Source organism: Falco cherrug, chromosome 5 (genome assembly GCF_023634085.1).
Source record: "Falco cherrug isolate bFalChe1 chromosome 5, bFalChe1.pri, whole genome shotgun sequence".
Lineage (NCBI taxonomy): Eukaryota > Metazoa > Chordata > Aves > Falconiformes > Falconidae > Falco > Falco cherrug.
The window spans coordinates 11,420,490-11,435,278 of record NC_073701.1 but is presented as its reverse complement, the minus strand read 5'-3'; the positions used below and the strand labels follow the sequence as shown (position 1 = coordinate 11,435,278).

The 14,789-nt window shown below is 37.0% G+C and overlaps 1 protein-coding gene across 5 annotated transcripts in view; it reads left to right on the top strand.

Annotated features, from left to right (window-relative positions):
• The window catches only part of CCDC91 (coiled-coil domain containing 91), a 149,878-nt gene extending 135,422 nt beyond the window's left edge, over positions 1-14,456 (top strand). For 4 of the 5 annotated variants that reach the window (XM_055712245.1, XM_055712247.1, XM_027815048.2 and 1 more), the window contains exon 13: positions 13,277-14,456. In XM_055712245.1, the coding sequence (XP_055568220.1) occupies positions 13,277-13,399 (123 nt within the window). In that variant the 3' untranslated portion in view covers positions 13,400-14,456. The remainder of the gene's footprint in view (positions 1-13,276) is intronic. The other variant, XM_055712248.1, reaches the window with a different exon arrangement.
• Positions 14,457-14,789: the final 333 nt, after the last annotated feature.

Here is a 14,789-nt window from a genome sequence, read left to right as displayed (position 1 = left end):
GTCCTTTTATGTGGAGATACTTTAACCTCAGTAGTTTTATCTCTTACTTTTTTTGTTGGGTTTTTTAGCTGTGAAATTATTGGAAACATTTTAGAACTGGTTATATGCAGAAACTTTCAGGCTATTTTTATCCCACATCTTGTAGCTGCTTTGCTCTACTTTTCAGGTGTGTCTTTTTCTTTTACTATTTTTACCCTGCTGATGACCTTTGATTTTAAAAAAGTAAATGGGAAAGTTGGCCTTACCATATGGGTTTTGATGAATCTTTCATATGATTGTTTCCTGCAATTGGATTCCTGCAGCAAATCCAGTGGGATCAAAATTTGAGACTTAAGTTGTCTGTGAAGCTAGAGAAACATGTAAAGAAGTACATTTTCTTACCTACAGCAATAGTAAGATTAGAGAGGTGAAGCAACATGATGTGATTTCCTATTTACTTTTTGTATTGAAGTCCACGTGAATAATAAAGAGACTAAGCAGTCTTTACCCATGTGTTAGAAATCTAGCAAGATGCTTCAATGGCTTTTATGTATGTATATAGGTAGATAATAATACATGTATGTTATTTTTCTGCTTTGGCAGCAGACTACTGACTCATCATTTGGTCGAGTGTATTTTGTCCTCCTGTGCCCCCTCCCCCCAAAGCCCTACCCTCCTTAGCAACAGCTTCTTGTCTTTTTTTTTTTTTAATAACATAAAGTAAGATATTGCCAAGGTAAAAACCCTACTATTCTGTTTGCAGTTGTATGTCCTTGTTGTTGTAATTTCACTCCACACAGCCTTAATACTGCATCTGGAAAAGAAGCAGAATAGCTGGTCTAGTCACCAAAGGAGAAGCTGTTGTGGGGAATGTCTGTACTCGTGTTGTTGAGAATTCTCCACTGAGTGGCACTTGCTGAAGTAATTTGACATTGTGCAGAGCGTAACGCCTACAGATTATTAGGTTTTGCTGCTGATTTTTTCATCTGCCTTTAGAATCTTCTGCTTGTGGTTTTGTAAGTGATGACCTGCTGAGCCATGGGTACTCAATCTGTCTGTGTTTTGAAACAAGGAGGTCTCGTCTTTGATGACATTGTTGTAGCTGCAGCTTTATGAGTGCTTCTCCAGCAGCTGTCCTGAATTTTGTTGCAGTAGTTTGGCTTCAAATTCCAAACTGAGGTTTCCAGTAAACTGTGTCTATCAGTAAAAGGCAATAGTAAAGCTGCAGTCCTCTCAATACTGAAAGAGAAGCATAAGCATGGACTCAAATATGTGTATCTGAGTAGTAGAAAATTAATTTTCTGTTCCCTGAACCTTAATGCTTAATTACTTATTATAATGTTTATATATACTTACCACTGACTTAGCGCTAAATGTATCACAGATTCACTGCAGGCTGGTTTTTCTTGTTGAATTTCTTTGTGTGAATCCATCAGCTTTATTCTGCCATGGTAATTTTAGAAAGATACCTGTGTTTTATCCGATATCATCTTTGCCTATACCTTCAAGTATATACTGTTTCATCCTGTCATGTCTTATAATTAAAGTTTCATTAAAATGAAAAATGAAAACCTGATCGTTAAATCAGGTGTTCCTCAAAATTAAGGGGTAGGAATTTTCTCATGCTGCTTCAGTATGTACTAAACTACGGTGTATTGTTAGAGGGCACTTTGCTTTAGAGTTAGCTAGTGGCATATAGTATCATGATTTCACAAGAACCTTCAGATAATCATGATATATTTCCAGACTCCTTGATACCTAAGTAGAATAACTACAGTCTGACACCTTACGTTATCTGTAGTTTCAGCTTTGTATATGAAATAGTTTTTCACCTCCCAGTCTAAAGCAGTGATTCTCTATGATTTGTATTATTAATCACCTGTTATATTTCTTCTCAGAGATTGCGCTCCTGGTGAATATGCTATTAACGAAGAATTACATTAGATATAGTTATTTAGAAAGCACTCATGGCAATGAAATAGCAGTTATACAACTGTGAAAAGATTTACCCTATGGCTGCCCAGTCATGCACATTATTAGGGTAGTTTTTTCAGTTTGTATCCACTGCAAACGCTTGTGATGTGATGATTATTTCTATTTTACATACTAATTCCCTGACAGTGTAAAATACATTCTCACCATAATAAAAAATATTTTTATTAATGCCAGTATTTGCTGTTTGCTTTTCAGTTAAGCTTAATTAATCCAGTTCAGTAGATATCATCTTAATACTGCAAGGCATTTCTGTGAGCATGACTCACCACGAGTCCATCAGATAATATGCTTTTATTTGGTTTGATAACAATAGCAATTCTTGTATGTAGGAAGTTGGCTGTTGCTTTTGACCAAATGCATTTACCCTGGACTAATTCACAACATGTATGCGTACTGACAAATGAAGCACATCTTTGGTTCCCGATCTAGCACCCGACCCTGCACTCAGCATGGAGAGATGATTTTTGGTTTTGAAATTCCACAGAAGCCCTGTGCAACCTCTGCCAAGTCATTTGTGGCCATACTAAAACAGCATGTGATGGTGCCTAACACTGACTTGGGTACTTAAAACAGTTCCAGATTAAAAAAAAACAATCACAAAACAACTAAGAACTTCTGCTCTTTATGAGGACTTAAGATCTGACAAGCCTGGGTAGAAAGCAGTCTGACTTGCTTACAAATCCTTTATTTTGGTGCTGTTGTATATCTCTAGTTCTGTCATCCATACCAGAGGAGGTGATCTGATGAACTTGGCCCTTAGTTACATTGTGATTACTCTTCTGCTTTGTGCCTGCCTTGTGGGGACTGTAATCTGACGTGTATCAGAAGCTCTACAGACACTTGCCAGAACCAAACGCTAACCATCTATCATTCAGAGATTCTGCAGACACTGAGTTCCATGCTGTGTAGAATCAGATCTTGCTCAGGACATACAGCAGAGATGAATTCACGTAGCTCCATTTGTAAAACAATCAAAATAGCATTCACAGAAGTACAATGAGAGTTAAGATGCTGACTGTTGATAGGGGTAACATAAAAGCATTTTGAATAAATAGAGGATGATCAGTATCTCTGTGATTTGGGTCAGTCTCAAATAATTTCTTGCCTTTCTTTTTTGTTCTCACAACCAGTAGAAAATATCTTGCCCAGAGGAAAATATGAATCGGTCCTCTGTGGCATAACATGTGGGAAGTTGAGTTTACTTGGAACCAGCCCAGTCTAAGCCAGTGTTATTCAGCCTGTACTGTATAAAACATTAGAAGCAGTCTGCAAAATAATTCCCTGTTCTACTCTTTTATTAATTCAAATATATGCATTTTTCATCTGATGTACAGGTCCCAAATATAATTGTTTTGTTATTTGTTTTAGTAGTGGAACTGATCTTTGCCTTCCTATTTCTTAAGTAGTCTATTTAGTACCTTCAATCATGAAACAGGAGAAGGGTACAAGGTGGCGATATAGGGGTTTGGGGATTTTAATTTAGAAAGAGAAGCAGGACATATTGACACTGAAGATAGTGTGACTTTTAGTAGAGGTTTCCTCATAAAAGGGAACCAGAAATGTCACAGTGCACTTTGTTTCCTTGCCTGTAAATAGAAATTAACAACTTCACAATTCCTTGTAGCTTTCATGTCAGAATTATAAAATCCTGTGATCTTGGAAAGAACAGTCAAAGGCTGTGTATATTGATGGATGCACAGTGGAATGTCACTCCTTAACGATGAGGAGGAAGGGAAACATGAGTATTAAAAAAAAAATTGACTTCCTTCTTATATTTAATCAGGATTTTCCAGGCAACTTATATTAAGTTGTAAGGAAGACACTTGTTTTCTACAAGTTCAACATGGTTTTGTGAAAGCTTTTTGTTTTGGAAACCTTTAAAAATCAATGAGACTTCTGTCCATATAGGATACATGGTTTACTTTAATAGTGGGAGAGGCCCTACTGTGGCCAAACGTTTTGCCTACATCCCAAAGTTTCCACCTTCAAGTCCTCAATTTGTAAGATTCTACAGGTGCATTTCATCCTATAAGATACTCGGATGCTGAAGTACTATTTGCACGTATTTCTGTATGTTTACGTATGTTGCATCTGATTGCTACACACATCAGCAATTACAGTAGCAGTTATGGTAACTCTATTTAGTTATTATTATTAGTGTATGGCAATAGTCCATAAATAACTTGGTCAAGGAATCTTATGTTCCTAATCTGTTAGGTAGGTAGGACACCCCAGAGGTTGCTCATGTGTTTCTACACATAGTAATTCCATTCCCAGGACAAGGGGCAGCGAACACAAACTGAAATACAAGAAGTTCCTTCCTCTGAGTATAAGGAAGAACTTACTTTGGGGGTGACAGAGCACTGGAACAGGCTGCCCAGAGAGGCTGTGGGGTCTCCTTCTCTGGAGATATAAAACCACCTGGACATGACTCTGTGCAGCCTCTTCTAGGTGAACCTGCTGTAGCAGGGGGTTGGACTAGATGATCTCCAGAGGTCTGTCCCAACGCTAACCATTCTGGGATTGTTTCTGTGCTTTTAGATCATGCCCATTTTTCACCTTCTACAGTAGTCTGAGGAGGTGCTGCAACCATTTTTACTTTATTTTTATGCACTCAATCTAGTTTCCTTGATTGAAAGCAAATTTCCTTCTCTTAATTTATATGAAGGAAAGTTAGTATTTTCTTGCATTCCTGTGTCCATCTGGGAGACAGTGGAGATTCAGAGTGGGTTGACAGGTTGTTTTCCCACCACCTTCAGCGAAGTAGGCAAATCTGTTTTAAAGATGTGTCCAGCATATGGTATTATTTTAATGGTTTCAGTGATCAAGTTCAGAGCATAAAATACTTAAAGTTTAGAAGTTGCAGCATTATTTATTTGAAGAGAAAGAAGCATTTTCACATGGCAATACAATTTATTAAACATCACCCTTTCTTAGAGGTTCATTCTTCTAATGTGTAGCAGATACTGCATAAATTACAGCCATGAAGAACCTTGGTTTTATATATTTAGTAAGTGTTATCAATAGTAGAAATTCACAGGTGGACAGACAAAAATGTCCTGTTCTGGGATTAACTCTAAAATGAGCTCTGCTACACATATGTACCATATGGATCTGTTTTCCTTCTCATCCATTACAGAAATGAGAGGAAGTAGTTCATTGTTTCCTCATCCAACTCTCAGATTTGCAGGTTCCTCAAGGTAATATTTTTTTTATATGGTCTATTTAATGTGCTAGGGAATTTTTTAAAGCCTTCTGTTGAATCTTTGGGGAGAAGTTCATGTTAGTGCACTGGAAAAGAGTTCTAAGCCCACAGGTTTACTAGAAAATACAACTATGTTGTTGAACTGCAACTACAGAATTTTTCAGAATCATGTCAGGCTTATTGCTAGTGTGGGTTACTTTGGGGTGAGGGGGGTATACATCATAAATTTGTACCAAATAAACCCCTCGTCTTTGACTTTTCCTCAAAGACGGACATCTACCGATCAAAATATGAGAAGACATTTATGAGTCTGTAATTATACTGTAATGTTCTGCGGAACTGGTTTGTTAGCCAATATCCAGTACGGTATATGCAAAGATTCCTAACGCAAAGTTGCAATGGTCCATTTCATTGGATTATTGCACACCGTGAGTAGGGGAGGGAGGAGTCTGCAAAAGCTAAGGTTTTAGTCATGGAAGTAGACCCACAATTTTTCAGAAATATGTTTTCTCTAAAAATGTTTGAACGTGACTACAGATTTAAAATGCATTTTTAAAAGTGGATAAAGTAATTTATCCACTTAGTGCTAAAGTTCAGACTGTTGTTCAGAAAGACCATAACTGTATTTCATAATGCAGACTTGATGCTAAAATGATTTAAAGGAAATATTACATGTTATTACAGATGTACATATAATTATGCCAAACAGAAATACCTAAATGTGAATTCAGTTGCAACATTAATGGTTGACTCTACGCAAGTGGTTGCATTACGTCTGGATTAACTGCTCCATGAGCAGCCCAGTATATTTTTAACATCTTGTTGGTTATGTAGAATGAGTCCCTGCACAGAGGAAAGAGTGCCACTGACAGAATTTTTTAGTAAATTATTTGCATGCATGAACAAATAAGAGTTGTAAGAACTTCCTTAACTGAAGTATATTCCTGATTCCACTGATTTCAAAAGGACTTGAATTTTTTCCTCTAGTTTCTTTTCTATAATTTCCCCTTAAGTAAGTACATAAATATTTAGAACAGCCGTCTTCCATCATCAATGCTTTTGACTAGTATTCTATTCTCCATGAACACATCCATCTAACTGTTGATCAAACAATGCTAAGTTAGAACTGTAGAATAAAATGAAAAATTATTCCAGAGATTTTTCATGGAAGAATGTAAATTCACTTTACTAATAGTTTAGGCTTGTATTAGTTTTCTGCAAAGATGAGGACAGTCAATGAAATTATCACAAAATCATAACCTGAAGTATGTTTGTCATCATTCTTCAATTTATATGTACTGGATTTTTTTACAAAGTTCCTTAGTTAGTAAATTCATATAATACAAACCCGCATATAAAAATAAGAAAAAGAAACTGTAGTTAGTCTGCAAACAGTGAATAGAGAAAGCTTTGATATATTTATCAATAATGAAAATATGTAGAGAAATGTAGACTAAATAAAAGAAGATAAACTTTGACAGATATTACAACAAAATCTTGGTTGCTTTTACCCACAGATTTAGAATGTCCTCTTTCTACTGAACATGACTTAGAAAGGGGACAGGACATATGTAGCATTACTCTTACTAGTAGTCCTTTGAAAAAAATGTAATGATGCCATGATGATGTAAAAAAATAATTACTTGTAGCTAATCAACATTCAGTTTAAAAGAGTTACCTTGGCAATGAGTCCTATTCAACAGCTAACAAGCAGCTGCTGGTAAACACTAAATAAATGGAAAGCCTTATCTGCAGCCTCGCTAATCCAGATCTGCCAGACTCGATCTGCAGAACATGTGCTCTTGCACATCAACCTCTGTGTTTTCAATTCCCCAAAACATTAGTTTTGCATTTGAAATTTCCTGTCTTTGCATGAACACTGTTTTCTTTGATTGACAAGGATACCTTTCAGAATTTGAAGTCTTTCCTCACCAATAGCCTCCCCCTCCCTGTCAAATAATTAATTAATTTCATTAATATAAACATACTAATCACTGTGTGTAGAATGGTTTCTTGATGTACTTCTTTGCATGAGTTTCCTAAGAAATGAGCAGGACTCAAAAGCTGATTTCTGAATATATGATCATTAAGAGAAACTGTTCTGCTTCATTACGTTATAATGGCATGATTTTTATTTATTTTACAGTCTACATATGTGTGAATAACTAAGAAAAATGCCAAAAATAAAAGTAAAATCAAAAACTTTTTACTTAACATCTTTGCTTACTTTTGATCTCTGGTCATTATATTTGTTGAATCTCATGATAAAAAGAAGATTGCAACTATTAGTCATGTTAGTATTACAGAGCCAGAACAACAAGCTGAACTGTGTTGGAATACATTAATCATCAGATTGTCATTTGAAGTACAAGTAAATTGTTCAATACATGCTTGTATAAATGTACTTACCATTTTCTACAGCTACAAAAAATACATTTGGCATTGGGAAACAATATTATCTGAGAAATAGTTTTGAAAAATACACTTTTAAATATCTTAATGTTTATAAAAAATGGATAGTGGAAGACCCATGTGTAGCATTAATTTTTCTTTCTTCACTTTTCAGACCAGAGTGAGATTAATACAAAAACATATCTTTACTTTTATCCTTAAATCTTCAGTGCTAAACCTGAAATTATATTTTGCATAAGATCACAGCATCACAGAATGGTCAGGGTTGGAGGAGACCTTTGGAGATCACCTAGTCCAAACCCCTGCTAAAGCAGGTTCACCTAGAGCAGGTTGCACAGAATCACATCCAGGCAGCTTTAGAATGTCTCCAGAGAAGGAGACTCCACAGCCTCTCTGGGCAGCCTGTTCCAGTGTTCTGTCACCCTCAAAGTAACGAAGTTTTTCCTCATATTCAGATGGAACTTACTGTGTTGCAGTTTGTCCCCGTTGCCCCTCGTCCTGTCACTGGGCTGTACTGAGAGGAGCCTGGCCACATCCTCTTGACACTCACCCTGAAGATATTTGTAAACATTGATGAGATCCCCTCTCAGTCTTCTCCAGGATACACAGGCCCAGCTGTCTCCACCTTCCCTCATGCTGGAGATGCTTCCAGTCCCCTCATCATCTTTGTAGCCCTCTGCTGGACCCTCTGCAGTGGTTCCCTGTCTCTGTTGAACTGGGGAGCCCAGAACTGGACATACTCCAGATGTGGCCTCACCAGGGCAGAGTAGAGGGGGAGGATCACCTCCCTCGACTCACTTGCCATGCTTCTCCTAAGGCAGCCCGTGGTACCGTTGACCACCTTGGCCACAAGGCTGGCTCATGGGCAACTTGCTACCCACCAAAACTCCCAGGTCCTTCTCCACAGAGCTGCCTTCCAGCAGGTCAGTCCCCAGCCTGTACTGGTGCAGAGGGTTGTTCCTTCTGAGGTGCAGGACCCTACACTTGCCTTTGCTGAACTTCATCAGGTTCCTCTCCACCCAGCTCTCAGGCCTGTCCAGGTCTCACTGGATGGCATTGCAGCTTTCTGGTGTATCAGATAGATCAGAAGACATTTTATTAGTTACTAGTAATGGATAATATAATTCTGACACCTAGTAGTTATAGAGTTCTGACTGGGTTCCCCTTCTAGCAGTTTGGAATGTTTAATGGGTTAGAGAATATTCAGTAGAGAAAGCTAAGCACATATGCCATGTAAATATATCTATTTGCAGGTAGATGTTACAAGGGGAATATGACGGAGGATGTGTGTGCTCATTTATTTGTGTGAGAAAGTATTTTCTACTTTAAGCATTGGCTGTGTAGACTTCCATTTTACAGAAAATTTGAGCTATATGATAAAAGCTAAGAATAATTATTAACTTCAGTTTGAGCTATGGATCTGTGAAGTGATACAGGGGAAGGTGGATTTACTTAAAGTAAAATAGAGAAGCCTGGGATTAATGCAGTCATCTAGCGATGCACGGCTATGTGTGGGCCTTTCTTTTTATTTCCTAAGTCAAATTCTTGCATCTAGTGATAGAAGTTCTGCTGAAGCTTATGCCTCCCTTCAGGGCATGCCTTGCGTGGTTCAAAGGCACATCATTCTGGGTGGTCTAGGGATATGACGAAGGCAGGACACCAGAGGGGGTCTCATCCAGTCGTCTTTGGGCAGAAGGATGACATAGACAAATCACATAGACCTCAAAAGTGGACTGAAGGAAAGAACAGCAGTGAATGTGTTAGAATGTCCTGCAAGAATCAGCTCATTTTTTGGAAAATGAGTATCTCAATGATTGTGGGAATTTCAGGAGTGGTATAGACCCTATGGAGTTCAGGAACCGCTTTTCCAAATTACACATAGCCAGTTCCTCAGTAAGTTCCGTACTAGTACACAGAGATACAACCTCTGATTCTTAAAAAAACATAAATCTGTACAGAGTTATAAATATACTGTTGAGTAATTTACAATAATGGAGTTCAGGAACATTAAAACTTTGAGCTAGGTAAAGCTGTGCCAATAGGACACAATGTACAGGATTGGGAACTTTGAACGGGATGTATTTCATATGATGGAAGAGAAACATTGATTGGTGTTGGGGTCTGCAGTGGGTCTGCAGACAAGTTAGTTGACTTCAAAGACTTAGCCGTGTATCTTTAAGACAGCCACAAATTGTCAGGTATGTGAACAGGGTGTGAAGAACCGGAACTTAAAACCGCAGCATACAGGCACCTACAGCAACAGCAAATAGCAAGCAAGAAGAAGGACACAAAAACCTATCAGGGTCTAACACCTGTACTGTCTAAGATATATAAATAGTTTGTATAAACAATAAAGGCCATTTTGTCCAAACCCAGCCACGCAGACATAGTGTTTCTTTTCAGTCCGCCTCAACTTACGTCACCACAGATTGGTAGTAATGTTGATGGTTTGATGTAAAAAATTGCCCTCTTGTGGTAGATCTGGACCAAGATAGTGTATTTTTTCAGTATCTATAGAATTAGAACAGTTGGGTTAGGTTGGTTATGTGAATGCTTCATCTCTAATATGTTATTCATACTGATCACATTTGCATATGAGTCACATTGAGTCTGAATTTGCCAGATGTCCATTTATGTTTGTTTAAATAATGAGATCATTCCATGAAGTGAGCAGGACCTAAAAATACAGAGGGAAGACTGTAGAAAAACAAGATTTAAAATTCCTTACTTACATATTTTCACATCTCATGGTACATTATGCAAGCAGAAGCACGGCAGTGTTGAGGCACTGTTCAAAATAAATGTGTCCATTGCTAACACTTCATTAAACAATATATTATATAACAAAACTTCAATGGATTTGTTTCTATTTCCCAGTCAATTTCCTTCCTCAGAAGGAAACCATTCAGTAATGGGAATGGTTTCCTTCTGAGTGTATTCAAATGTACCATTTTCAAAGCCAGCATCATTTTGCGGCTTCTTATTTTGTTATGTGAAGGTCCCAAGTCTTTTCAGGGTGTTTTGTCATTTACTGCAGCATGGAAGAATTTTAAGATATCCTGTTCAAGGCAAAGCCTACACATAAACTGAGCAGGCAAGGGGTAACTGAATTCTGAATTTTATGTTATTGAATTTACATAAACTTTTAACAAGCAATAAACTTTTCTTACGCACAAAGGGACACTACCAACTAACCCCTTGAGTTCCACAAAGAGTCCTCAAATGTGTACCTAATTCATCTGAGACTTTTAAAATCTTTCTCAAGCATGAAGAAATTCTGTTTTGTTCGTCTTGCAGCCAATCACTACGCACATTAAACATTTACATTAGTACTTGGTGAAAGAAATTTAACCACGTACAATTTGAGATGGCTGCTTTGGTAAAGAGAGTTAAAAACAGCATATCAGAACACACATCTGTTGAGCTACTTTGATCTCTTTAAAACAGAATCTGCAAGGAAAGGCTGCAAGAAAAGAAAATGGAGACTTTAGCCAAAGCTCTCGGTCAAAGCTTAATTAAAGAACTGCCTAGGAGTATAGTATATGCAATAATAATGGAATAATATGCAATAAAAGGAAATCATTGAAAATCATTTTCATGATAAGCTTCTCCAACTGATATACCTACCAGAAGCAACAGAACGTGATGACATAATATGTTTAGAGATAGAGGCTTCTCATGTTCTTTCTTAAGACGTAACAGATGCTATTATGTGCATTGCGCTGTATCTGCCCGTTCCCCAGAGAAATACGGGTCACAAGCACAAAAGCATCTGCAAGCTTCCCCATGCAAAATGTTCTTTATAAATTGGAACAGAGAAGAAGAAGGAGGCAAGATCCCTTTCAAGTCAGAAGAAATGCACATCACAACAGTGTGTTTATGTTGTTCATTTGTTCCAGACTGTCTTTCCAGATACAGCTTCTTTAAAGCTTAGTTTGCTGTTTGTATGTCTTTCATTTTCTTGTCAGTAGTAACCGTTACTTAGATATATCAAGACCAGACTTTTCTGAAACTTGTTTGAACTAGACCTGCTTTAAAATCTGTTGTAAATCAGTGAGCTAGGTTCACATCAGGCTATGTATGGAACGGTAGTGTCTGCTTTTGCTAAGAGATGCAAGAATCTGCACAACAGTTGGAAATTTGCAGAAGCAGGAGTATAAGCAGACATATTACTGAAGGAGAGTTTTATGGTTGTTTGGCTTCTAGAAAATATGTGTGTATTCTGCTTCTGACTAGATTTGACACATTCATCTCTGTTGAAACAAAATGCCAAAATATGCGAACTAACAGAGCCTGGTTTTGCCCATTAGAGGAACTTAAAGAGCAGCAAAGGACAGGGTCATAAAAATGTTTCCCTTTGTGTATTCAGTCACAGCGCTGCAGCAATACCCTGAGTGCGTTTTCAAAGTGGGAAGGTATCACTAACTTTGCCTTGCATTCTGTTTTAATATTAAAAAAAAATTATCTATTATAAAAGAGAATGTCCATTCAAACAGTTGTTGAAGCAACTGTCCAAACTGTCCAGACTGCTGAATGATGAGCATATCTGTGCAGAGAGATACCGCAGGATCAGAATTTTTGTTGAAAGCTGTAATTAAAGCTATGAGTGCTAGATACGTGAGGCACGATATAGTTTTTTGGAAAAATACAGCTACGCACAGACGATTACTGCCAGACTGTGAGACTAGTTGCTTTTGTCTGCTAGGGCCACATGGCCTCGCATTAGCATTTTGCTGGTGTTACAGAGTTCAAGACATTGCTCATGGACTTGTGCATAGCAGTTTGACAGAGGTGCAGAGCTGGACTTCTTCCAAATTCCATTGCTTCCTTTCTTTGAAGTGGCATGACTTTTATTTCCTATTAGCCTTGTACCACTATGTGATTGCTACATATGTATTTAGTTTAATTTGTGGCTGATTAAAGGATAGTCAAGTTGAAAACATTTCTCAATTGTGATATTAATTTGACATTTGAAGTTTAAAGTTCAAATGAAAGGAATTCTGCAGTGCATTTTATTTATTAATGTTATGACATTAAGAAAAATCAAAATACCTTTCAGTAAACCATATTTTTATGTCAGTTTTATGACATAACCTACCAAGTCTTCTTATTGTGTTCTTATCTGGTTTGGTGGGGAAGAAAGGGCCATTGTCTTTACTGTGAGTAACTGTATAGTTCACATTGGCAGTAGGGGACCCCAATAAAATGCTGGAATAAACAAAGTAGGCAGAAAATATTACCACTTTTCCTCTGGGAACTATTTAAACGTGCTTCTATTTAAATTAACAGTTGACTTAGCATTTTTGAATATGCAGTTGTATGTAGTGTTCATTTTAAAGCAGAAGCAGTATCTTTTGTAAAAGCAACAGCTGCAATTTTAAAAGATGCTGTGGGGATTTTTCTAGTGTGGCAGCTGGGCTGTTTAGCTTTTTCAGATTTCTCGTGTAGAATTTGACAGCTGTTGGAAAGTTACTTTTAGTCTTCTGTACATTTTGAAGAAATGCAAATACTTCATTAAAAAGTTGTTACTAAATTGCATGTATAGAAGTTACGTAGGTTCTTTTGTTGTTATCATTTGGTTGTTGAATTTTTGTTGTTGAATATGGTTGAATTTTTGCTGACAAACCTTGACATTTATTTCCAGGTCTTTCTAAAGTTGATCTACCTTTTTTATTGTTTCAACAGCTTGATCAAGTTATCCGTCAGAGAAGTCTGCATAGTTTGGAACTTTTCCTCTCATGTGCACAGAAACAGTTAAGCATTTTATTAAAGGATGATCCAGCCACTACAGAGGAAAACAGAGACTGACATTCTCAGTACTGCTGATAAGGTCTGATTTGTGAAGCTGCAAATGATGAATATTTTCTAATATTTTTGAGATTGTATCATTGATTCAAGATTGATCTGAAACAACACTTCATAGAAGTATTTGTGGATTATGTTCTTTTATTTATTTATTTTACTACTACCATCAGATTGGAAATATGGGAGGGAAAAAATTCCTGGAAAATTTTTGTTTTATTTGTGATTTGCTTTCATTACATTTTCTTCTAGCCCATGATTGAAGTTCTGGGTAACTGCAGCAATGATGAAAACATTTCCGCTGTTATGTCTGTTTTACATTTGGCATTGTGTGTTGGTGTAATCTATTAGTATTTCTGATATATTAAAAAATGGAGAAAAATATTTAATTGAATATAGAAACAAATCCATCTCTATTTCCAAAGTATATGCCCAAGTGCATTGCCTCAGGTGAGCCTGAGGATCTTATTATTTCTTGGTACTTTTGATGTGTAACAGAAGAATCAGCACATAAACATTAGAACGTTGACAGGCATTTCTTTAGTCACTTATAAAGAACTCCAGCTCTAGTAATATAAAAGTTTAAAAACTAAACCGTGCATCTTTTAAGAGTAGGGCAAAACATTGCCATAACCAATGTATAGTATGTATTTTATTTCTGTTTTACAAGGCTAGTTTGATTCCAAAAGTTGTTTTCTCATGAAAGTACGATTAATGTGACTGACCTCAGTTTCAGGAAGATGTATGTAATTATGTGGAGATTGATACTGCACTGCCTCAGTGGAATTTCTGACAGAATGAGGAGTGCAGCTTGGTGATGTTGGGTGCCCTTTCTAAACCCATTGAAGGAAGTAGGAAAAATCCCCACTGGCACTATTGGGCTTTGGATCAAGTCATAGGTCTTTCTAGTCCTGCTAATGTGAGCATGGAGGGGAATTTCTGTGCCTACACTCTTTTGATTGTAGATTTGGGGCCTTAGTTGTAAAAAAACTTCTGAATGAAATAAGAGAAAATTAAATGTTCATGCTTAGGGATGTAAATAAACTGAGAATGATATCTCTTATGGTGAGCTTGTGATTTAGTGGGGGACTCTACGGGCATTTTTTAGTGTGGTTCTCATTATTCAGTGATGTTTTCAGTTTCTTGTTTGGCTGGTTTTTTGCATCAGCAGTCAGTTTTCATAAATTGCTTTTTTATAGCAATAAGGAAACACCAAATGGTGGCAGCGTGAAATACATATTGCAAGAGTTTAGGGTTTTATTTAAATCTTTTTCTGTGCTTCATTTTTGTAATCAAAACCAAAGGGTTTGTCCTGTGTATGCAAAGGTTCACTGAAGAAGTAAATAATGCTGCTTTTACTAGATGATGACCTCACCCTACATACAGATGAAAATCT